Consider the following 25,795-nt stretch of genomic DNA (forward strand, 5'->3'; position numbering starts at 1 on the left):
ATAAATTAAATTTAATCAAATTAAAAATGTATTGCTCTAAATGGCCTCTATAAATAGTATGCAAACTGCCCCCTACTGGTCAATTATAAAACTGAGAATAGGATTGTCAACACAGAAACACCTAAATTTAATCCTTCTAATAAAGCATTCAAAATCTGTATTATAATTTTAATTAAAAGTCATCATCATAAACAACCATTACCACATTATGCTAACAAGCCAACAGAGATTTAATTTTTTTTAATGATAAGAGCTTGTATGTTTTATATCATTCTATCCCTTGATTGAGCCACAGAAAAAAGCTTTATTTTTTTACACATGATTTAAGACACAAAAAAAATACATTTTAGATGTAAAAGTATTTCTTTTTTATTTTTCATGTTCTCTACACATACAACTGAATAAGTGGACCTTCATTTCCTTGAGCGAATAGTCAAAGAACACAAATTCAGCTCTAAATGTAGAGGAAAATCCAATAAGGTGCATAGTACCAAATAATGTTTATCAACATGAACTGGTCCAAAAACCTAGAACAAAGAAAATACATTGCAGCATTTCTTTTAAACAAATGTATTTGTTGTTGTTTTTTCCACAGAAAAAGTTGAAAGTCATTTGTAGTCTTGGGTTTATTGCCTCGGTTATGGATTCAGCAGCAACATTGATAGAAGTCCCACATTGGAATGTTTCAGAAGATAACGTTCCTCCAGCTTTTGAGTAAGGCACAAAAGGCCGTGGTGTTGATGAAAAAACTTCAGACATATAAAGATTAAATAAGAAAGGGGGAAATGATCAAGCGATCTTCAGACAAGCCAGGAGAAAAGAAGAACAAACTGAAGACCATTCATTTCACATTCCCATCCTGATGCTCTGAATGATCTGGAATATTGCTGTAGTGAGAAGACAGAAAAATAACATTAGAACAAAAATATTTATCTTCAGAAAACGTTAAGCATCTAAGAATTCGTATTATCTGCTAAATGATATGGGGTATTACAAAAAGTGCACATTAACATTGAATTAAGTGCTCATGCATGTGAAAAACTCCCAAGTAAAAAAATTTAAATGTGTTATCCAATATTACAACACTAGCTAAAACATAGACTAAAAGAGTTCTTAATCTTATTGTGTAAGAAGAAATCAATAAATTAAAATAGTGTCTGTGTATCAGGTTGGAAATTGTCTGCAGTGTGAATGCACAATTGTTTGGCATGCTGATGTATTGCTTTGAGTGTATTTGATGTGGAAAAAGTCCCCAGTACATTCAAATAATGATATTTTTAATGCATTAGAAAACACATTCAATGAAAGTGGATTGTAAAACTCACCTGATCCACACACTACAAAGACGAACAAGGCAAGAAGCCACGGTCCCACCACTGCCTTCTCTTCTTGAATGCCTCTCTGTGGAGAAAATGTTAGCATTAGTATATTTAGAGACATAAATTACTTCTAAAGAAAGACAAATATGATCAACTGAACATATTAAAGCTGCTTGACCTAATCAATGACCAGACCAGTACAATACACGAATATACGAAGGAAGCATTTTACTGCAATGCAAAACAAGTCCTATTTTAGATAGCGTATACATTAAAATAATGAATATAGTAAAAAATCAGAGTGTTAAAAGCTAAAAATTACCGTGGATTTGGCCACATTTCCTCTTAGAGTGATGTTCTTGCTGTGTTTCTCATTCGCCATGCGAATCCTTTGTTTGGCCACCATCTTTTACAACTAATTTGACGTTTTTAGAGAAAGAAAAAAGAAGAAGCGTCGAAACCGACAGAGATCCGAGAGGCTGTATGATCAGTTGACGTGTGATCTTGCACTGGTGTACTGGTTTAGTCTACGTGTGCATATGAGAAACTCACTCCACCCACGAGACGTGGACGCTGTGCCTTCGGAAGAGAATAAAGGCGGAGAATGGCCATTCGGATCAAAAGGAGGTGATGTAATGGGCGGCGATTAACCGTCAATGAATGTAAACTATATATAACTTTCTATTTAAAAACTTTTTTTTTAGTATATGTATTTTTTGCCAATGACTATTAAAGCTCATCACTGTTATTATTCACAATTAAATTGTTTCCCCGAGCGCTTCAAGCGCAGATTTGTTGTCACGTGGTAAGTGTTACTTTAATCAGCGCTGGCTATGTTGGACCAATCACTGCTGGTTAAAAGCAGGTTAAAATATATTTTCTCGTCATTTCGTAAAGGTTTCTTGAGTAAATAGACATATGTGTGTGTTTAGTGGCAAACCTTGAAAGGAATATCTTATTTGTAGCGTAAACATGTCATAAAAACTAATTTACACATTTGTGTGCGACTAAATGGAGGATTGACTGTATGGCCGACGATCGCCCCCTGGAGGATTATTATGTGTTTAACAGAAAAGAGTTTTAACGTGCCCTCGTGTTCATCTTACAACTCCCACATTCTCTTTTTAAAAAGCTCATTCAGGATAAGCGTCATTCTTTTTCGCCGCAATTATTTAGAGCATTAGTCAGTCATGGAAATATGTCATCAAAACGCAGTGTCCAATTTTAGAATTAAAAATTTTTCTACGAAGTTGGTCAACAAAACGAAATTATTATTGTTCTCGGCTGTGTTTTCAAAAGACCTGACAATCAATATCACGCACTAAATCTAGTCTATAAAACTGTAATAAGATTTGTTATTGAGATACAAACATCAACAATTCAAATAAATCCTTCCCCGAAAATCGGAAGGAACCGATATTACATTTACAACCTTTACTTTATAAATTTGGTTTTGACATTTTACACGTCAAACTCTCTATAGTGACGTCGCGTCGAATGCTATGACGTGGCACGTTGTCGTACTTCCGTTGCAAAATGGCGCCCCCCACACCTCATTTAGCAGGTGAGTGGTTGCTCAAAAATGTATATTTCATGCTCATCTCGGTTGCGTAGAGATAAATAATCAACGTGAGCTGGCTAGCGTGTTATGAAATAACTATAATATCTTTTATTCTCATTTTTTGCAGACACGTGTCATATGCGTAAAAAATGGTAACGTTATTTCAGCGTAATGAGAAAAATAACCTAACACGTATCAGCATATCACACATATGAAAATATAAAAAATCTATATTATATTTAGCTGATGATCAGCTGATAAATGCTTTGCAGTGCATGTCATCATAAGTTTAGAATAAACAGGTTTTAAGCGGGCTTGAGAAAGCCAACGTACTGTGACTTAGGTAATGGTTTATTTGTTGTTGTTGGTTTTTAAAATCCCTAACCTGAGAACAATTATTTGAACTATATTAGTTGAAATCATTTTCAAGCTTCATCCAACAATCTAAGCAAATCCCTCAGCTTGTTCTGATTTAATAGACTTATTTTTTCCCCATGGTTGACCATCAAAATCCATGAAACTCCCATAGATTTTCTAACTATATTGAAAATTCTATTCATCCTCCAACTCATCTGTCTGTACAGTACAAACCTCTTTTCAAAATAACCCGATCTACACAATATTAAATATACACACAAATTTTAACTGATAAATTTCAAGACTCAACTTTCTTCTTTTTTTTTCTCTCAAGCCAGCATTCAAATTTTGTTTTCCTTTTCTGTTTTTAACATAGTCTGTTTCATTTCAAACAGTCAGAGGATCAGATGGAACGCTGCTGTTGTGTGGACCTCCGAGCTGTCAGGAAAGCTCTGCTTTTCAGAGGTCAGTTATTGCATTTGCTTCATAGAGAAAGATTTTACCCTAAAATTTCGTCCGTTTTATTAACATTAACGGTTTCATTTGTTTCAGAGATGACCGGCAAGGCAAACACATGACGTTCAGCAGGGATGGGTCCCTGTTTGGATGGTGCAATGGCTCACAGTATGTAAAACCTAACAAATTTCCTAACTAGTTGACTTATTTTAATGTACAACAATTACAACTTAATTGTAAAAATCTAGTACTATGCCTTTGTTACTCAGAAAACCCATCTTAAGAACTTGATTTGTGGGAGTACCGTTTTGTCAAGCAAAAGAAGAGTTTTAATTAGAGCTGTTTAACGATTAATCGCGACGAATCGTAACCAAAATAAAAGTTTGTTCACATAACCTATATCTGTGTGTGCTGTGTATAATTATTATGTATATATAAACACACACACACACACACATGCATTTGTATATTTAAGTTTTTTTTTATATTTATATATAAAATATTTATATATATAATATAAATTATATAAATATATATACAGTATATACATGCAACTATTTCTTAAATATATACATGTATGCGTGTGTATTTAAATATACATAATAATTATACACAGCACACACAGATATATTATGTAAATACAAGCTTTTATTTTGGATGTGATTAGTTGCGATTCATCGTTAAACAGCCCTAGTTTTCATCTCGATTGATTTTTCAATAATTCAATGATTTCCCCCCACTTATGCAGTTATCTATATCTTGAGTTTCATACACTCATTTTCACTCATTCACTCAAGTATGTTCTTAAATTTTCAAAACAACTGACATTTTTGAGAGAATATCACAGAAGTTGACTTAATAAATTGGTTTTGTTTCCCTAAAATAGTTTCGATTTGGTTTTGATTTATTTAGTAAAACGCACTTAAATCTCTTAAGATGGCTGAACTAATTTCAACTTGTCAAATTGAGTTACCAATAGAGACAGAGAGCGCATTTAGGCCACGCCCACACCAGGGGGGAAACAATCCGACCCTCTCCATACTTTGTATTGCGTGAAGCTGCCTCCTTGTCATTTCTTGCTTCAAACAAAAGACAGATCAATGCCTAAAAGCTGCTGTGTGACATGGTGTACAGCAAACAAGTTAAAAAACCCAGAATCACATTTTTGCAAGCAACTGAAATGTAAAAGCTAGCCTTTAAGGAGAAAAAGTGGATACAGGCATTAAGACGTGAAGCATCAGCAGGAAGAATGGGTAAATTGTGGGATCCTGACACTCAGTATGCATACATGTGCAGTAATCAAATGCCTACGTGTGCAATAATCCTTTGACATGTTTAAAAATATATATATATTTTTTGTAGCATATCCTGTTGCCGATTACGTTCCCCTCCAGTGGGAGTAGTTCAGTAGTAATATGGCATGTTGCAATTTTCTGTATCCACTTTTGTGTCCTTAAAACCCTTGAACCCTTGACGCATGCGTATTGACGAACGCAGAAGCGCAGAGGATAGAGCAAAACAAAACACCGGTCAGGAATTGGAAGTCTAAATTGAGAATTTTTAAAGAGAAATGGCGGAGGATTTCGATATAAGAGAAGAGGGGCTTGAGTTTGTTGGCATCAAAGCTTGAATGCAAGGGTTACTCTTTTAGCGCAAGTCGACTTGCGTACCGCTGGCCGCCGGAAGCTAGTTATTTTAGTCTATAAAGTTTTAAATATGGATATTTTTCTTACATAAACACGCCACTTCACTTCAGAAGGCCTTTATTAACCCCCCCGTGTGGAGCAGTTATATGATGGATAGATTTTATGGACTTCAAAAATGACCCATCAAGTCAATGCCATTATATTGCTTGGAAGAGCCAGGACATTTTTAATATAACTCCGATTTTATTCGTCTGAAAGAAGAATGTCATATACACCTAGGATGACTTGAGGGTGAGTAAATCATGGTCTAATTTTCATTTTTGGGTGAACTAACCCTTTAAACACTTCTTCTGGGTTTTTTAGCTTGTTTGCTGTACTGTTTTTTGTTATAAATCAGAAATGACAAGGAGGCAGCTTCACGCAATACAAAGTCAATGGAGAGGGTCTCTATACTCACATTTCTGGTTACATATAACATTGTTATCTCTACCAAGTTCTATTAAGCTTTATCCACTCAAATGAAGTACTTAACTTGTACATTTTAAGGCAATAATTTTCCACGTTTTCCAATGGTGGTAAGGATTGACATTTGAGTAACTGTCCTGTGTGTGTTTGACAGGGTCAGCGTGATCAAAGTTTCCACTGGAGATTTGGTGAAGTCTTTCGATTTCCCTAAAACCACCGTGCTGGAATTCTCACCTTTGAATAAAGTTCTGGCCACCTGGCAGCAATATACCAGTAAGCACTTTTAAAATGTGGTATAATATTCATATATAATGTTTTTTTTATGACATTCTAGCTTTATAACTATAAGAACAGACAAAATGTAATCTAAGCAAGCAGCACACCTTAGCAACTGCATAGTAACATGCTAAAAACAACTAGGAAATGCGTAGTAATGCCTTGGAAACCACAAAAACAGGTTTTATTTTCCAGAAACGCAGGATAACCCTCAGGGAGAGGCAAACCTGCAGATTTGGGACTTGCAAACAGGTGCCTGCATTAAAGCATTCTATCAGAAGAAGATTACAGGATGGTGAGCGACTATTACTGTCCATAACAATGTGGATTATTAATGTCAGTTTATTCATGTTCTTTAGGTGACTGTTAAACATGTTCTTTGCATGTTTGTTGTCTGTATTTTCACAGGTGTCCAAGCTGGGCAGATGACGAAAGTATTACCGTTAGAAATGTCAATAATGAACTTCACTTCTATGAGAACAACAACTTTGGTAACACCTTGTCTGTTTAATTGAATTAAGTCATCGTGCATGTTATAATCCAATTGGCTGGGAAAATGTTGATAAATAACATGGATATGTTTTTTTAACAACATCTTTAAAGGTTTAATGTATATGAACGTATAAAAGAAAGTGTCTTTTTCATTTCACTCACTGTTTTCATTTATATTTCTCATTATTTGCAGTAGTTAGCTATTTCGTGGGTTCTCTTAAAGGGACAGTTCGCCCAAAAATGAAAATTCTGTCATTTACTCGCCCTCAAGTTGTTCCAAACCTGTATGAAACGCAAAAGAAGATATTTTGAAGAATGTCAGTAACTTGACTTGACTTTAAAAAAAATACTATGAATGTCACTAGAACCTATTAACTGTTTGGTTACCCGTATTCTTCAAAATATCACATTTTGTGCTCAGCAGAAGAATTTTCATTTCTGGGTGAACTATCCCTTTAATGATTTGTGCATTGACAAATTAAATGTAAATATTCCATGTAGCGTTCCTTTGTAATACATATACAAGAATTACTAAATTAATATATTGATTTTTAAATTAAGTAAATATAAAACGTCATGGCATTAAGTTTGCAATCTATATTGTGTTTTGTTGTGTAGATACTATTGCCAACAAGCTTCACCTTCAGAAGGTGTCTGAGTTTGCTTTGTCTCCTGGATCACAGCCGAGCAAGGTATCACAACCCTTTCAGACATTTTCTCTTACAGCTGCATGTGCTGTTTTACTCATACAAATGCGTATTAATCCCTCACACATTGCTCAAGGTTGCCGTCTATGTTCCTGGAAGCAAAGGAGGTCCGTCTTTTGTACGGCTGTATCAGTATCCGAATTTTGGAGGTCCAACATCTGCTCTGGCAAACAAAAGCTTTTTCAAAGCCGATAGAGTGAGCATGCTGTGGAACAAAAAAGGTAGATCATTTCTGATTTAACAAATAATCGCTTTCTCAGCATTACGATTAACACTCATAAAAGGTTGTCATCTATGTATTAATGTTTTCTGTTTTTTCCTAAAGCCACTGCGGTTTTAGTGACCGCCAGCACAGAGGTTGATAAAACAGGAGCCTCTTACTATGGAGAACAGACATTACATTATGTCGCCATCAATGGAGAAAGTGCAGTAATTCAGCTACGTAAGTGCAACTCCATTTTGAATAATGATTCATCAATGATATAATAATTAATTACAGTGCAGCCTATAGAAATCGATTTCTGTTTTTTAACAATTAAAGGGTTAGTTCACCCAAAAATGAAAATTTTGTCATAAATGACTCTCTCGTGTCGTTCCAAGCCTGTTCCAGACCTTTGTTCATCTTCGAAACACAAATTAAGATATTTTTTATGAAATCCTAGGTTCAACCTTAATGTTATGAAGCGACGAGAATACTATTTGTGTGAGAAAAGAAAGAAAAAAAAACGACTTAATTCAACAATCTCTTCTCTTCAACGTCATTCTCCTATGCTGTTGACGTAGTAAACACAGTGCAGCGCTTCTAGGTTCTACATCAAAACGCTGCCTCATTATTGGCCAGCTCCTGCATCACACGTGGTGCTCACGTGAACTGCGTCAGCCAATAGTAAGCCGGCATTCTGACGGAGAACCTGGAAGCGCTGTACTGTGTTTACTACTTCAACAGCATAGGAGACTGACACAGACGATAAGAAATTGTTGAATAAAGTCATTATTTTTGTTAGATTTTTGCACACAAAACTTATTCTTGTTGCTTCATAACTTCAAGATTGAACCACTGTAGTCACATGGACAATTTTAATGATTTCTTTACTAACTTTCTGGGCCTTGAAAGTTGCAATGACGTTGCTGCCTATGGAGGGGTCAGAGAGCTCTTGGATTTCATCAAAAATATCTTAATTTGTGTTTTCCGAAGATGAACGAATGTCTTTACGGGTTTGTAATAATGACAGAATTTTCATTTTTGGGTGAACTAACCCTTTGAGCTAATTGAAATCACATAATATTTGCACTGACTGGCTAAAAATTGGATGATTAAAATTTATACTACTGTATTTTTATATGTAATATGAGAACGAGTAAAATTTTACCTCAAAATCAAAAGAACCAAATAAGAAGTTACACTACTGTTCAAAAGTTTTAGGTCAGTAAGATGTTTTTTAAGTTCTAATGTCAAAGAATATTTATATTTTGAATAATTGCTTTTCATTTAAATTTCGGTTCATCAAAAAAATTGTTTCTTGAGCAAAATCAGCATATTAAAAATTATTTCTCAAAGATCATGTGACATGGAATATGGCACGGATGTTTATCTAAAGTCATATTGCTTATTCGTATGGTTGAATTGGATCATTAAAGGGCAACAGCAAAGACATTTGTTAATAAAGTGAGTATTCATAAAGTATATCTGTGTTATTTGACTTATTTAGGTTTGTGTAATATTCTGAGTTTTCACCTTTAATTACGATTTCTCTCAACATGGGAATAGGAGAGCTGTCAGTCAATAAATGGGAAAACAGTTACTTATTTAAAAAGTAACTATGATATTTTGTTGTAGATTTAAAAGTAATGCATTACTTTACTAGTTACTTGGGAAAAGTATTCTGATTACTTGTTATGCGTTACCCTCAACTCTGCTGAAGACCAGAGTAATGGTGCTGAAAATTTAGCTTTGCATCACAAGAATGAATTACATTTAAAAAATATATTTAAAAATATATTTAAATAAATTTAAATAAACAATATTACTGTTTTTAATGTTTTTTAATCAAATAAATGCAACCTTGGTGAGCATAAGAGACTTTCACATTTAAAATCTTACCAACCACAAGCTTTTGAATGGAAGTGTATGATTTGCTGGAAATTAAATATTTTTTGTGGGTCCATTAAGATGTTTTTGCATTATTGTTGTTTATATATAACTGTTGTATTTGTTACACTGGTTTAAATAATACAATTATATGTACTTTTTTTTTGTCTTGCACAGCAAAGAACGGCCCCATATATGATGTATCCTGGAACCCCAACTCTTCTGAGTTTTGCGTAGTTTATGGTTTTATGCCTGCCAAGGCAACTATCTTTAACCAGAAGTGTGAGTCCGTGTTCGACTTTGGCACGGGCCCCCGCAACGCAGCTTTCTACAGCCCCCAGGGTCATATCCTCCTCCTCGCTGGGTTCGGGAACCTGAGAGGGCAGATGGAAGTTTGGGATGTGAAGAAATACAAGCAGGTGTCTAAACCCCAGGCTGAAGATACCACACATTTCTTCTGGTGCCCTGACGGAGAACATGTCGTGACAGCGACCTGCTCCCCCAGGCTCAGGGTCAGCAATGGCTATAAGATCTGGCATTACACCGGGACTGTGTTGTACAAGCATGAAATGCCATCAAATAAAGAGCTCTGGGAAGTGTTATGGCAACCCTTCCCAACTGGAACGTTCCCAGAGAAGGCAGTGAAATACCAGGCATTGCCAAGTGAGCTTGGCAGCACTGAAGCCAAACCAGCCCAGGTGTATCGGCCACCGGCTCTCCGCAACAAACCACTGACAGCCAGCTCCAAACTAGTGAGTTTGTGTCTTACACAGGCCTCCATCTTGAAAAAAAATGTTCTTTCGAATTTTTTTTTGTTGTTGTTTTTTGCAAAATAACAATGAAGATATTTCCAATTATATGCTACTGTTCAAAAGTTTGGGGTCGGTATGATTTTATGTTTTTGAAAGAACTATCTTCTGCTCACCAAGGCTGCATTTATTTAATCAAAAATACAGTAAAACAGTAACATTTTGAAATATTATTTAAAATAACGGTTTCTATTTAAATATATTTTTAAATGTAATTTATTCCTGTGATGCAAAGCTGAATTTTTCAGCATCACTACTCCAGTCTTCAGTGTCACATGATCCTTCCATGGTTGTGGAAACCATGATACACTACCACTCAAAAGTTTGGGGTATGTAAGATTTTTTTTTTACATTCAAATTTATTTAACAATTAAGTGCCAATAATAATTGATAATTGTACAAATCAGCATATTAGAATGATTTCTGACGGGTCATGTGACACTGAAGATTGGAGTAAAAATGCTGAAAATTCAGCTTTGCATCACAGGAAAAAAAATACATTTAAAAAATTGATTAAAATATAAAAGTTATTTTAAATAATATTTTACAATAGTACTGTATTTTTTATCAAATATAGACTTGGTAAGCAGAAGAGACTTTCATAAACCTTCAAAAAAAATGTTTGAACTGTAGTGTATTTATCAGCTTTAATGCACGTATCAAAATAACAAAAGCAGTCAAATGTTAACATTTTACCAAATTAATTATGTAAAATATATAATAGAATATATAATGGAAAAATGTGTTTAAATACTCCATTTAATGTTGAAGGGTTACATAAACACAAGTTTATACATAAATACACTGCTTTCTCAAAATCTGATGTAGCAGCATTTTCTTGTCATTCACCATAATTCTAAACTTGAAATCAGGATTAGGCAAAAAAAAATGTCATGCATGTGAAAATCAGCTGAGAACTGAACAAATCTTTGTGGCTGCGTTTCTGGTGATTTAAGGGATAAGACTACTTCCCCCTATAGATAGTTGTCGAAATGCATGTCATATTTTGTGAGAAAAGGGGCACTATTTTTGGAATCAGCACCCCAAAACTAGCAAGAAACAAGTATTGGATTTCATTCAGCAAATATGATGAAGGGCAGCATTATGAGTGTCCAGTGACCAGAATCATGACAATAATATGTCTATCCAAGCATGAAGAGGAGCCGCCGCAGAACATGAAACCTGGTGCTGCAGGAGAGAAGCAAATGTCTAAAGCTGCTTTGAAAAACCAGAAAAGACGAGAAGCAAAGAAAGCAGCTAAGCAGGTACATGTGCTCTGATGTTTAATAAACTATGCAGAGGAATATTTAACTCAAAGTGATGTTTTATATTAATTCAGGAAAACAAGCCTGATGAAGCTCCGCCTCCAGAAGCAGACTCCACCCCTGCCGCTCCTGTGACTTCTAGCTACGGAGACCCTGAAAATGACAAAAAGATCAAGAATTTAAAAAAGGTATGTCTGGAATATGTTTACAGTCAAATAAGGTAAGCATATACACACAGATACAGTCTTAAGGGAAATAAAAAAAATATTTAGAATGGAGAACAAATATACCTACTTTTATGATACTTTCTTTTTGTTTTATTGATACACCTCTTATGTAATTAGCAGACAATTAACTACTTATTTTTATTTTGAGTAAATTGTCTCTTTCTAATGGAGTAACCCTGTAAAGGTCTTATTTCTAAAAAAAAAATAAAATTAAAAAATATAAAAAATTCCTGTATTAATGCACCAAAAAACGACATGTTTCTGGGTATAGTGCATTATAGCAGTGGTTCCCAACCACGTTCCTGGAGGACCCCCAACAGTGCACATTTTGGATGTGTCCTTTGTCTGACACACCCACATCAGGTCTTGGAGTAGCTACTAATGAGCTGATGACCTGAATCAGGTGTGTTTGATTGAGGAGACATGCAAAATGTGCACTGTTGGGGGTCCTCCAGGAACGTGGTTGGGAACCACTGCATTATAGTATACTAATAAATAAAATATGCATAAATTAGCATAAATACAAATTAGCATAAATCCATAGTTTTTTTTACTTGCATATCAGTGTCAGACTTGATGTTTTTAATTTCATTATGTGATTGTTTATCTGTTAGAAACTCAAAGCCATTGATGAACTGAAGGAGCAACAGGCAACTGGCAAAATAATGCAAAAAAATCAGGTACTATAGCTTTATAATCTTCTCAGTACCTCTTAATTATTATTATTATTTATCATTGTTTCTGTTTTGATTGCTTCATGAGATGAGTAATTAATTCCCTCTTAAAATACATTAGTCTGTTTCACAGTCTTTTATTTTTATTTTGTAATGCTTAAACTGCAAGACCCTAAATTATAATATTTATTTCCACTTTTTTTACAGCTTGAGAAGATGCAGAAGGAGTCCCAGCTGTTGAAAGAGCTTGAAGATCTTGAATTAGGATTGTAAACTCTACCAGTTTTTCACATTTGGTCAGCAGTTTTCAAACATTGCTTTGTCATAGTGATATGAATATGTATAGAAGATTATTCTTTTTTTTTCACGAACTACTCATGAACAACAAATAAGAGACTGTTTTGCTTCTTTGAACATGGCTAAGATAATCGGAACTAAATTCTCAAAAGCAATATTGCTATGCAATGTGACGTACAGCACGGGAGAACATCCATGAAATGCTCAATAAAAATGTTGAAATTCAAACTGCGTGACTTTTATTATGTCGGTTGGGGAGCCGGAAGTGTTCATTCCTAGTTCAGTGTGATACTGAAGCAGTCGCAGATTTCAGCACAAACGCAGATGAAATTGTTAACAAATAAACTCAAGAGGACGAGCTAAAAGCAGCTGATAAGTCAGGTTTGATGAGTGCGCACTTCATTACGCTGGGTTTTGTACACGCGGAGTGTTTTATTGGGTGTTTATTTGTGATATTTAAATGAGCCGGTGAGGTGGTGTTCATATATGTTCATATAACGCACATGCGTGTGTTTGTGTTTCTTTTTAATCGTATAGTCAGTTGTTTTGACGCTCTTCTTCTTTTAACCTCTAACGTTATATAAATATATATTGTATTGATTTCATACGTTTCGATGAGTTTCGGGCTTTTGGCATTAAGCAGTTCAGCCATTTCAGTAGCCACAAAGGCGATGCGTCAGTTTTTATTGTTTTATCTGATAGTTTTTCAGTTGTTTGTTTTTAAATTAGACTATTACGTAAGCTGTATTAATCACACATTCCGTTTAGTGTCAGGGGTATTTAGTACAGTCTTAGATTCATTTCTAGATCTAGTTGCATTAATGATGTGATTGTAATAGCAGCCATTTTACTTTATTTTTAAATAAGAAATGCATTCCTTTATGTATTAAGTACGAAGTTTAAACTCAAGTCTTGCTCTAGACATTTTGTTATTCTGTCAAATGGATATTCTTTACACATTAACATCAGTATTCGCCTCGGATTTGAACATGTTTATGTGACATCATTCATGTTTATAGTTGTGATGGAGTCCACATGAAAAGCAAGATATTTTGCATGTAAATCTGGTAAACCTCACACATTTATTTTCCTTTTGTAAATGTCTGAACAGCGAGACATTAAGAAAAGCGATATTTGTGGCAAATCTTTACTTGAATTTGAGCATGAATTAAGATTTCAATCTATGTTGTATGGGAGAGCGGGGCACAACTTAACGCTTTTTTACTTCATTAGTTTGTGTAAATCCGCTTGTGGTTCAGGGTATTTTTCCGCAAATGTCTAGTACAATTACGTGGTTTTGTTTCATTAATACAGTGTATACTTTTGTCTTGATTTACCCCGAAAGAATGGAAGTGAAATGTGACAACAGGCCCCATAGGTGGGGGTACATTGTAACATGACCAAATGACAGCTTAACCTGATATATTCAAAAAAAATATTCAAGACAAACTAAATAATTTGTCAATAAAATACAATTATTGCCTTTTTTAAATAAAAGAATGTCATTTTTTAAATCATTAAATATATAAAAACAAACACATATATGACAACAAAAACGCTAAAAACAGCTATAAAGCATAGTTTTAAAAAAAACTACAAAACTTGTCTTCTGCTGGTTAGATCAGCATTAAATAACTATCTCAGCTGTTAAATATCAGATAAACGATTAAAATAATATCAGATTTGTCTTATTTTAAATAAACACAAAAAAACTGATGAAAAATAAACTTAAGAAATTTACTTTTGCTATTGTTGTATAAATGTTCAGTGATTGATATCTTCTAAAGATTTTTTAATTTTGCCGCAATTTTTTCTCCAAATAATGTTGATACGGCAACTAGTAAATACACTAAGTTTGGTCATGCTGGCGTGGAAAGGTTTAAGCCCTGTGTGTTCCAACTAACCCCGTGTTAGGTTGTGCCCCGCTCTCCCATATAAGTCATGCATTGAGTATGAGTGTCATTTTGCTTTTCCTCCTGTTTTAGAGTCTGGTACACTTGAATGGACACGGTGCCCCGAGGTACACAGGTAGAGCTGGTTTCTGCTTTTTTGACACTGAAATATTGAATTGGACAGGATGGAAAGCAACTGTCGGCTTCAATTTGTTCTTTTTGATTGTGATTTGTTTAGTAAGACCGAACCAACTTACCCTAAGTTCCATTATGCCTGTGAAAAAGAAAAGAAAGTCATCCGGCTCTGAAGACCCCAGCATCAGAAAGTGCAAAATCACCAGGTAAAAATATCTGTGTCTTTCTCTCTGCATCTTTCACTCTTTCATACATATTCACTGCATCATCCCCTCTTTTATCCCCTCAGTTACTGTAGGACACAAACTCCAGGACGGATGGTAAACCCAGAGGATCAGTTTTCTAGCAAGAAATGTCTCGCCTGGTTTTACGAATATGCAGGTATGTGAAAGTCACCATGAAATCAAAAGGGGCTATTTTAGTTTTTATGGAATATTGCAAAATGTATTCTAGATCCATGCACGTCATTATTTTTGTTAAATTCATGAACCTCATAATCTTTAATCAAAATAACTTCCCTTCCCTCTTGCAACGACATCACAGCAATAGCAAACCGTAACGATTCAACCATCAAATCGTGTCCAATTCCAGATGGACAAAATCAACCTGCATTTTTTTTTTGTTGTTGTTTAAGAAGCTGTTTCACTCAGATATACGTCACAATAGGGATAAAAAAAGACCAGCACAACTTCAGTATAATGCCGACTTTAAACACATGCAGCCAGTTAAAATGAAACATTTTACTTCCGTAATGTGACGTATTTAAAAGTGAAAATGGTATTTTTCAATAAATTAATGGCTGGGCTGCATGATTGTATGAATCAGGATGGTGTAAAATATGTCTATATGACATTTATAGGGCAAGGGCTGAAATATAAGATGGCTTGAGGTGAAGCAAGTTATTAAATATTGAGGATTGAAGATTTTGAAGGCTTTTTTTGTTTAAATAATGTGCACTGATGAATCATTGGCTATAAAATGATAAACGTGTATTAAGAAAGTCAAATGGGGCCAATCGAAATATTCTGGTGAATGTTGAAAGGATTATTGTTGTGGCTTTAAATGTGTGCAGGGTCAGATGACATTGTCGGACCAGAAAGCATGGAGAAGTTCTGTGAGGACATCGGAGTGGAGCCAGAAAATGTTAGCAAAATTCATTCATGTATTTCCTAGTAAATGCTGAAGTTAGGTTTTATCAGTCTACCCTCTTCTAACTGTCCGAAACATGACATCGCTGTGTTTTTGTGACCCTTCAGATTGTAATGTTAGTTTTAGCCTGGAAACTTGAAGCAACGAATATGGGATTTTTCACAAAAGAAGAGTGGATGAAAGGAATGACATCACTACAGTAAGAATGACCATCACGTCATATCATGAAAAATCAAAAGTTTTATGATTTTGGCATTTAACTTCTCTTATCTCTTTACAGTTGTGACTGCACAGAGAGATTACAAGGCAGACTGGATTATTTACGCTCTCAACTGAATGACCCAGTTATATTCAAGAGCATTTACAGATATGCCTTCGACTTTGCCAGGGTGAGAGGCTTTTTTTAGTAGGACGGGGGAAAAGCACTTTCTTTTCCATTTTAAGATAAATCAATCATTTTAAGATAAATATTGCTTGCATCTTTTTCTATTTTGCAGTGAATTTTTGTCTGCTTAAGGCTGGAATACACTGCACTACTTTTGCTCAGATTTTTGCCCTGATTTGCGGTCTTGATGAGTCTACAATAGTTGCTCCAGTCTGCAGATTTCATGCAGTCGGGAGTTGACAGATTTCACGGAAAATCGCGTAGTGTATGATGGGCACATCATAGCTTCAGACTGATTCCTTCCTGTCGGAGGGTATATAAACATATTTGATATTTTTAGCCTATTTTAGAACACATACCGTATAGTGTATGACGCGTCTCTACTGAAACCGAAGCTGTCCTCTATCTACCAGTGTGGCAATAAAATACAATAATACAATAGTATATAGATATAGTATACAGAACACGCGTAATAAATACCTCAATATTTGACTCATCAGCACATATAAAACAACTGACTGCGCCACTCATCTCTAACTCTTGTTGTAATCTGTCAACAAAAAAAAAACTAAATTATTAGTACGAGTCCATACTGACTGCGTCTCCCCACCCAAGACCGCATCCAAATGCACTCATTTTTTCTTTTGCGACTCAACACACAGAGTCGCTACAACAACTACTGCGGTCATCTCCTGCACATCCATGTTTGTTTCATACAAGCAAGGAGGTGCGTGGTTCTGTGAGAGGTTTGTTGTTTTTGGAAAGATTTGGAAGTCTGGTGTTGGTAGTGTATGATGCACAGTTTTTCTCTGTAACCATTTTCAAAGTCGGCAAGTGTATGATTGCCTAGTGTTTTAAAATCTGTTCGGATTTTAAGTCGTGTAGTGTTTTCCAGTCTTTGCTGATGTACTTTCAACCTATTCTTCTGATTTTGTCTGTAGGATAAAGATCAGCGCAGTCTTGATATGGACACTGCAAAATCCATGTTGGCGCTGCTCCTTGGAAGAACGTGGCCTCTGTTCCCAGTGTTCCACCAATTTCTGGAGGTTTGTCATCTCTTTCTCCAAGCCAGACTGTCAAATAACTATTTAAAGCCAAACTGAACCATATATGATCTTTTTTTAGGGGCCAAGCACCAGAGGTGCGTAGGCTCCTATTGTAATCGTTAGCATTCTTCTTATTCTTCCATATCTTCTTCCACTCTGAAAGTCTATGGCAGCCCATAGAATCGCTTTCAGGAAAGTTATGAAATTTGGCACACAGATAGAGGACAGTCTGAATTTGGAGTCTCTAACTCAATCTCTTTAGTGCCACCAACTGTCCTCTGATTTCCTGGCTCGATTGCACCCGAGGACGTCATGAATTTTTCAGCCATTTTGAATGACTTTTTTGGAACTCCTCCTAGGCAGTTGCTCAGATTTTCATGAAAATGGAACCAGATCATCTTCAGACCATGCCGACAAAAAGTTATGGACTGTTGAAAAGTTGATTCCTTAAACTGTTTTCGAATAATGCGCAAACAAATTTTACATAGCGTTTGCGAAAATAGACGTTAGACTCCTCGACGCTTTATCGTATTTAGACCAAAGTTGGTACATATCATCAAAAGCATGACCTGAGGCTACACGCTGCATTTCAGTGCAACGCCACCTACTGGTCCGGAGATTAAAAAATGGCTATTTTTGCTTATAACTTCTGAACGCTTTGCCCAAAAATCAGATCTCGTTAGATTTGGAGCGGCATGCCGAGTCAAATTATATCCAATTTTCCCATATTGAATTTTGTAGGAAAATGTTGTATTGTATGAACGCATTAACGTATCGTTATGAAACTTGGTATGGGTCATCAGCACAATGCCCTGAAGGAGCCTGAGAAGTTTCGAGCCAGCGCCACCTAGTGGTAAAGCTTTGGCCAAAAATCACAAAACTGGTCTCCTTAGATTTGGTGCAGCATGCCGTGTCGAACGATACTCAATTTTCGCATATAAGCCATTTTTAACTTTGCCGTAAAATGCTATATGAACGCATTGGCGTATCGTTATAGTTATACATTTCTAAAAATGCTACTATAATAACTAGGGATGCTCCGATCAATCGGCCGGAGATCGGTATCGGCCGATAATCATATTTTATGACTCGATCGGTACTCACTAAACTTAGCCGATCTCACGAACCGATCGCAATTTGATGACGTCAACGCGTGAGGACGTACATGATGCATGAGGTAGGTAGTAGCAAATATTCGAACGAGAGCTTTGAAGGCCAAAGTGGAGAAGGGTTCCATGTGAACAGCAGTTGAACATGGGTCAGTAGGTCCTAAGGGATGGGTGAACGCCGTTCGGAAGTATTGATAACAGTAGTTTGATACGAACTCTGAGGCTGTATCTCTGCAGTGCTTTGGAATATTGACACCAAACTTTGCATGTCATTGTCACCTCACTCTGACCACGCCACATCAATTTGGTCACAGCGCCACCTATTGGTCAAAAGTGATAAACAATTAAATCATTGCTAGAGACTGTATTTATGATTTTTTTTTTCAGGCATTTTGCTTAAAATCATCTTAATATGCCTTCAATTGCTCATTGTTGCAGTTGTTCTGATGCCCAGCCATGCTTGCATGACTTATTGTGCCATACTCATTTGAGCTTGGACCTGATTGTTTTATTGGTGGACTATGCATCTAAAAACTGAATTTAATAATATTTGTTCTTTAATAATGTGACTAACTGAAGTATCTCTCCTCTAGCAATCGAAGTATAAAGTCATGAACAAGGACCAATGGTACAACGTCTTAGAGTTCAGCCGTACAGTTAACACAGACTTGAGCAACTACGATGAAGATGGAGCCTGTAAGTTTGTTTGTCTTGTAGAGCTGCACGATTAATCATAAATAGATCGCAATCTCGATTCAAACTCCCACGTGATCTTATTTCTAAATGACAGCGATTCGGTTATGTCTATTAAACCTTTGATACAATCACAGCGGATTCAAAATCTGCGCTGCCACTGACCCAGAGAGAGCAGTTGTCATGTATAGGTATGAAACAGCTTCACAGTGTTTTCAAACACAAGGTATCAATATTTCTGTTACATTAATTCATATTATCACAGACGTACTGGGATGAAAGTTTATAGTTCCGATATAAGCAATGATGTCTACGGTGTGCTTCAAATGAAGATCAATTACAGTTAGACCAGTAGGTGGCAACAAGTGACTGTTAAAAATGTATTTTTCATTCATTCATTCAAAAGATTTGTTCAAAAACACGGACTCATCCAGTAATAAAACAAGTGTTTATGAGTGAGAAGTAGAGCAGTATTTAGGAGTCATTGAATCATTCATTTAAATTAATTCAACATTTTTAAATAGACTGCAGCAATTAACATTTTGTCAGAACGTCTAGTAAATTATTTTCTTTAGTTGTCAGGTCAATAGTATACCAAAAAAACAGTGATCTTCGATTTATCCAGAATCGTGTAGCTCTATTGTCTTGTCATCTGTCCATTCATCTTTCTCAGTTAAATTTCTGATGATCTCTGTCTCTGTGCTGATTTCAGGGCCAGTGATGCTGGATGAGTTTGTGGAGTGGCATAAAGCCAGAATTGCATTATAGCACAACCAGATGCTGAATTAAAGCACATCAGATATTTTTGTCGGTGTGCCCCAGGCTGCCCCAGAAGATGGCAAACCTCTTGAGGATTGCTTCAACGTGTCCGATGCCCAATACGGATCACCACTACCCAGAGACTTTTACAGTGTTACTTAAAAAGGAAAATGGCACAGAGCAAACACAAGACAAACAAAAGGGGAAATATTTTTCATATGTATTGATTTGTTTCAACAGTTCTATTGCCAGTGTTGTATGATTTTTCTGAGAGGGAAACAGTCTGTTTGTAATTTGTCCCTTTCATTTTTTTTTTCCTTAAAGTTTTACTTTGTTTATAGTGTCTTGAAAAGGAAATAAATAAAGCAGTTGTAAATTATTTTTTCTTCTGGTCATTAGTGGCATACAGCACTGTTGGAGCAATAAAGCATTGTTGAATAATCTAAATGAAGCATGAATAAAAAGATGCACTTTTACACACATTACTACTCAAAAGTTTGGGGTCAGTAAGACCGTTAAAAATTATTTCAAAGGTAAGCCTCGTATGCTCAGCTAGACTGCATTTATTTGATCCAAAGTACAGTGAAAACAGTAATACTGTTATCATTTATTAAAAATTTTATTACGTTACAGTAATGTTTCATTACTCCAGTCTTCAGTGTCGCATAACTCTTCAGAAATCATTCTAATATGCTGATTTGCTGCTCAAGAAACATTTCTTATTATATTTTTTTTTTTAAATGGTTTTTGTGGATTTTTTCAGGATTCTTTGAAGAATAGAAAGTACAAAAGAGTAGCATTTATTTTAAATAGAGATCTTCTGTAACATTATAAATGTCTTGTCACTTTTGATCCATTTAATGCATCTTTACTGAAAATAATGAATATTGTTTAAAAAGAAATCTTACTGACCCCAAACTTCTGAACAAATACTGTATAAATCTCTAATACATGCATCAAAATTACATCTGACATTGTGTGTATAACATTTTAACTTTCAATTTACAGATATAAAAGACACAAATTGCTAGATTTTAATGAGCACTTGACACTCAAGTCGATTGTCCAATCAGACCCAGTTTGTCTGCCAATGCTGATTTCAAAATGGGGGGAAAAAATCTGCATAAACTAAATTACACCCACAGAATTTTCAACGGTCTTTAAAATGATTGTTTCCTCCATGTCATGATGTCTCTTGACTTGTTTGTGAGACAGTGTCTCCTTCTGTAGCTGAAACACTGTTTTCGTGGGAAGGAACATCTGGTTGAGTCGACTGGCTCTCTGCCGACTCTCTAACTGGGTTGAAGTCTGCCTGTATCATGATGGCATTGAGTCGCGTCAGTGATTTCGTTCTCATTTTTGGCCTGACCTCGTCTTTACCCTCCATTCCAGAGTTTTTGATGTGGCCGTATTGATTCCCGTCTTCATCATAGTTGTACAGTTTAATGATACGGCTCTTCTTCTTTGGATGTGGACTAACCACTGATCTGAACTCTTGGTTTTGTTCTTCACCTTCACAGCTCGGAGTTTGGTTTGTATCGTCCTTCCCACCATCTGCATTTCCATTTCCTATAGCATCTACATCATCAGCGTTCCTGTGTTCCTGATCAGTCAAACCAATGTCCACAGTGTCTTCTCCAGTGCTGTTGTTTTTATGAAAGAACACTGTCTCGGGTTGTGCTCTGGTGGTCTGTACGTTGTTTAGTCCATCGATATGATCGTGATTGTCTTTTCTATAAGGTATGCAAGCCCTTATTGTTTGTAGACATTTTATCACGTATGATCTACTGAACGCACCAAGTGTGAAGGCCACTAAAAAGCTCACGATTACTGATGATGCCACAGCCGCTGCGAAATGGCTTTCGGACAGCGTTTCGGTGTACACCTCCCTGGTCTTCCTCAGCCGTTTCTTGATGTTAGGATTTAAGCCCACTACACTAACTCTGTAAGGCACAATTGTTTTACTCATCTGGTCTAGACGGATACAGAAATAGAGTCCGTCATGGCTGGATGTGGCCCTTGAAATCCTCAAAGTGCCATTGCATGTTTCCACTGGGTCTTTGTTTTGGTGGTTGCAGCCGTCAAACAGTCCAAAAGGTGTCTGCCACCACTGCGCCAGCACTGCAAAGTGAAGAATAAAACAATCAAAACAGATGCTTTTCATAGCTTGAAATACTTAAACATGTAGCTACATTTTTGTTCTTTTTCAACAAATGGTCAGTGGAAGAAAGGCACTTAACCATCACAAAATATTCATCCACAACTTGAACTCATCATATAATATTATAATAAATATTCATCCACTCCAGATAGGAGTGATTCAGGATAGATTTTACTTCATTTTCTGTGTAAAGCACTTTGAATAACTATACGGTCTATGATATGTGCTATATAAATTTGTCTTGCCTTGCCAAAACTATTAATAAAATATAAAAAATAGCTAGTTACCAAAGCAACATTTCAGATTTTACTTGGTGTACTAAAAAAAAAAGAAGTAAAACTGAATAAAAAAGTAAAAAAATAGACAAATGTAACAAAAATTAAGTGTGTGTGTGTCATGTTGTTTCATGTTTTTCTCCCAGTGGGGACTTAAACCTGAATACACACTGACTCATGGGGACCTATATTGAGGTCCCCATGAGAAAACAAGCATCAGGAAACTGTATTTTAAATCTGTACAATAACAGAAAACTGTATTATAAATCATACAGAATGAGGGTTTTTTTGAAAATGCAGAAATTTTTCTGTGATGGGTAGGGTTAGTGTAAGGGGAAACTGTATATTCTCAGTTTGTACAGTATAAAAACCATTACGTCTATGGAGATTCACCACAAAGATAGCGAACCAGACGTGTGTGTATGTGTGTGTAGCATATACAAATATTAACTTTGGGGTTAAATTGAGCTTAGCAAATGCAATCAACATTACAATTTGTGCAATATTTAAGAAAATGGATTGTATATTTATATTCCCAACATGCTGTAGAAAGAAAGAAATGTGTATGTGTGCTTCTCACCTTCATTTCCTTCATCTCTGCACTGAAGTATCAGCGTTTCTCCTGAATGAATGTGAAGTGAGTTTTCAGGTCTGACCTGCAGATGGTTTGTTTGACTCATTGGCGACTGTTGAGAGTTTCTCTCATAAATGTCACTGTGTTCTGTTCTGCTTCTACTAATACATGGAGAGTTCAAAAGGAGAATCAAACTCAACAAAGAACGGATTCTGAACTCCATGGTCTCTAGAAAAAAAAAAGAGATGTTCATTAACTTCAATGTCAACTTGACTGCTATAGCAATATTATTGCATTTGCAATTGACCCAAGTCATACATATCTACAGCAGCTTCAATGAGTACGACTGTGGTTTGTCTTCACAAAACACAAACAAATCTGAAGTTGTGTGAGAAAATCAGAGAATTCCTTACTGTTATCACTTAAAGAATGAAATAAATTTAAAACCACACAGATAAATGACATATATTTACAAGTATCATTCAGATCAGCCACTCACCGAATGAGTCTTGTAGTTTGTGCTGTTTTCTCAATAAGAGGAGTAAAGTACAGTCCTCACATGACAGCCTTTATACTTCATCTCGTGCTCCATGTTTAAAGATTAACATTTTTTTCTCTCTTCAACAATAGACAGGATGTCATGTGGATGAGAATGCCAGTGGATTATCTTAACCTCTTAAACTCTGCGGACCCTGTACAGGGTCCGGAATGACATAATTGAATGTATACTTTAAATTTTAAATGTCTGTGGAGGAGCTCATATGTGGTACCATTTGAAAGCTTAGAATGTCTACTTTCTGGAGATATGCATCATTTTGGCATTTGTTTTAGACAAAGTAACTTATCTACACTTAATTAATCTGGGACCATTTCTGGCCTACCCAAATTGAAAAGCTTCCCATACCCACATGCAGTGGTGTAAATATACATGTAAGTATACACTCACCTAAAGGATTATTAGGAACACCATACTAATACTGTGTTTGACCCCCTTTCACCTTCAGAACTGCCTTAATTCTACGTGGGATTGATTCAACAAGGTGCTGAAAGCATTCTTTAGAAATGTTGGCCCATATTGATAGGATAGCATCTTGCAGTTAATGAAGATTTGTGGGATGCACATCCAGGGCACGAAGCTCCCGTTCCACCACATCCCAAAGATGCTCTATTGGGTTGAGATCTGGTGACTGTGGGGGCCATTTTAGTACAGTGAACTCATTGTCATGTTCAAGAAACCAATTTGAAATGATTCGAGCTTTGTGACATGGTGCATTATCCAGCTGGAAGTAACCATCAGAGGATGGGTACATGGTGGTCATAAAGGGATGGACATGGTCAGAAACAATGCTCAGGTAGGCCGTGGCATTTAAACGATGCCCAATTGGCACTAAGGGGCCTAAAGTGTGCCAAGAAAAAATCCCCCACACCATTACACCACCACCACCAGCCTGCACAGTGGTAACAAGGCATGATGGATCCATGTTCTCATTCTGTTTACGCCAAATTCTGACTCTACCATCTGAATGTCTCAACAGAAATCGAGACTCATCAGACCAAGCAACATTTTTCCAGTCTTCAAATGTCCAATTTTGGTGAGCTCTGGCAAATTGTAGCCTATTTTTCCTATTTGTAGTGGAGATGAGTGGTACCCGGTGGGGTCTTCTGCTGTTGTAGCCCATCCGCCTCAAGGTTGTGCGTGTTGTGGCTTCACAAATGCTTTGCTGCATACCTCGGTTGTAACGAGTGGTTATTTCAGTCAAAGCTGCTCTTCTATCAGCTTGAATCAGTCGGCCCATTCTCCTCTGACCTCTAGCATCAACAAGGCATTTTCGCCCACAGGACTGCCGCATACTGGATGTTTTTCCCTTTTCACACCATTCTTTGTAAACCCTAGAAATGGTTGTGCGTGAAAATCCCAGTAACTGAGCAGATTGTGATATACTCAGACCGGCCCGTCTGGCACCAACAACCATGCCACGCTCAAAATTGCTTAAATCACCTTTCTTTCCCATTCAGTTTGGAGTTCATGAGATTGTCTTGACCAGGACCACACCCCAAAATGCATTGAAGCAACTGCCATGTGATTGGTTGATTAGATAATTGCATTAATGCGAAATTGAGCAGGTGTTCCTAATAATCCTTTAGGTGAGTGTATGTTGTCTGAGCTGTAATAACCTCAGGCCCTGTGTGCTCTAGCAACCTGCAGACAGTTTTGGCTGTTTCCACTGGATTCCAGAAAATACTCAACTGGAAAAAAGATTTTTGTCTGGATCATGTATGCAAGATTTTTTCAAATGGATCTGAATGGAGGAATATTACCCTTTTTATGTATTTTCCGCCAGGCAAAACTGTCTAGCACACAGGGCCTGAGTTACACACTTTCAAAATAGAATTTATAACCAAAAAATAAAAAAGCAGCTCGTTTTTTTTTTTATGGGTTATTACAGCTGGTTGATTAAATAAAGCTCAGACAACATATACTTACATGTTTATCACTTTTTTGTTTATAAAGGGTTTCTTTTAAAATTACACCAAAATGTTGTATTTAGACTACTGTATGTGGGTATGGAAAGCTTTTCAATTTGGGTAGGCCAAATCCAGGTGGAAATCCCCAAAAATGGCCCCAGATCTGAGTTTATATAAAGCCAGTTTATGGTTGAACAAATGTGAGTTTTAGGTAATTAGTAACATTCTTTGCAACTGTGATACAGTCATGGAGAGTAGCAAATAAGAAATTGACAATTATTCAAGCAGGTATTCTGATTGTATCCATTCAAAGCAAAACAACAGCAGAAAAATCATATTTGGACATATTTCTGATGAACTGCTGATGGATTTCTCTCAGTGGTCAATCCCCTTCCAAAAATGGGTGACAGATTTGTTCTGATGAGTCATGGACAGCAGGGAAAACAATGCTAAATGCAAATCATGAAACATATGTGGACTGTTATAATAGAAAAATATAAATAATTTAAAA

The 25,795-nt window shown here is 36.1% G+C and overlaps 3 protein-coding genes across 3 annotated transcripts; 2 read left to right on the forward strand and 1 right to left on the reverse strand.

The window, feature by feature from the left end:
• Positions 1-105: 105 nt before the first annotated feature.
• Positions 106-1,909, reverse strand: serp1 (stress-associated endoplasmic reticulum protein 1). The gene is made up of 3 exons (XM_079824755.1): positions 1,642-1,909; positions 1,326-1,401; positions 106-887 (listed from the first exon to the last, which is right to left on the reverse strand). Exons 1-3 carry the CDS (start codon positions 1,723-1,725, stop codon positions 847-849), a joined length of 201 nt encoding a protein of 66 aa, XP_079680881.1. The 5' UTR covers positions 1,726-1,909; the 3' UTR covers positions 106-846.
• Positions 1,910-2,842: 933 nt separating this feature from the next.
• eif2a (eukaryotic translation initiation factor 2A) lies at positions 2,843-12,866 on the forward strand. Its single transcript, XM_079825306.1, has 14 exons — positions 2,843-2,883; positions 3,633-3,702; positions 3,790-3,861; positions 5,959-6,077; positions 6,276-6,375; positions 6,489-6,571; positions 7,191-7,264; positions 7,356-7,500; positions 7,605-7,721; positions 9,546-10,120; positions 11,329-11,442; positions 11,517-11,630; positions 12,284-12,349; positions 12,551-12,866. Exons 1-14 carry the CDS (start codon positions 2,856-2,858, stop codon positions 12,614-12,616), a joined length of 1,743 nt encoding a protein of 580 aa, XP_079681432.1. The 5' UTR covers positions 2,843-2,855; the 3' UTR covers positions 12,617-12,866.
• A 27-nt stretch (positions 12,867-12,893) lies between these two features.
• Positions 12,894-20,187, forward strand: dcun1d5 (DCN1, defective in cullin neddylation 1, domain containing 5). The gene is made up of 10 exons (XM_079825307.1): positions 12,894-13,021; positions 14,626-14,668; positions 14,771-14,873; positions 14,957-15,048; positions 15,740-15,810; positions 15,924-16,015; positions 16,097-16,205; positions 17,143-17,247; positions 18,950-19,052; positions 19,762-20,187. The coding sequence occupies exons 3-10, from the start codon at positions 14,803-14,805 to the stop codon at positions 19,815-19,817; spliced, it is 699 nt and encodes a 232-aa protein (XP_079681433.1). The 5' UTR covers positions 12,894-13,021; positions 14,626-14,668; positions 14,771-14,802; the 3' UTR covers positions 19,818-20,187.
• Positions 20,188-25,795: the final 5,608 nt, after the last annotated feature.

This window comes from Gobio gobio, assembly GCF_949357685.1.
Source record: "Gobio gobio genome assembly, chromosome: 9".
NCBI lineage: Eukaryota > Metazoa > Chordata > Actinopteri > Cypriniformes > Gobionidae > Gobio > Gobio gobio.

Bases quoted from the DNA above. Each gene is read 5' to 3' on its own strand.
- dcun1d5 (XM_079825307.1), top strand. From the start codon at position 14,803: ATGCCTGTGAAAAAGAAAAGAAAGTCATCCGGCTCTGAAGACCCCAGC. The intron at 14,874-14,956 runs GTAAAAATATCT...TTATCCCCTCAG, and splicing joins AGAAAGTGCAAAATCACCAG to TTACTGTAGGACACAAACTC. The intron at 17,248-18,949 runs GTTTGTCATCTC...TCTCTCCTCTAG, and splicing joins TGTTCCACCAATTTCTGGAG to CAATCGAAGTATAAAGTCAT.
- eif2a (XM_079825306.1), top strand. From the start codon at position 2,856: ATGGCGCCCCCCACACCTCATTTAGCAG. The intron at 11,631-12,283 runs GTATGTCTGGAA...TTTATCTGTTAG, and splicing joins AGATCAAGAATTTAAAAAAG to AAACTCAAAGCCATTGATGA. The intron at 12,350-12,550 runs GTACTATAGCTT...CTTTTTTTACAG, and splicing joins AAATAATGCAAAAAAATCAG to CTTGAGAAGATGCAGAAGGA.
- serp1 (XM_079824755.1), bottom strand. From the start codon at position 1,725: ATGGTGGCCAAACAAAGGATTCGCATGGCGAATGAGAAACACAGCAAG. The intron at 1,402-1,641 runs GTAATTTTTAGC...TTTTCTCCACAG, and splicing joins GAAATGTGGCCAAATCCACG to AGAGGCATTCAAGAAGAGAA. The intron at 888-1,325 runs GTGAGTTTTACA...TTCTCACTACAG, and splicing joins CTTTGTAGTGTGTGGATCAG to CAATATTCCAGATCATTCAG.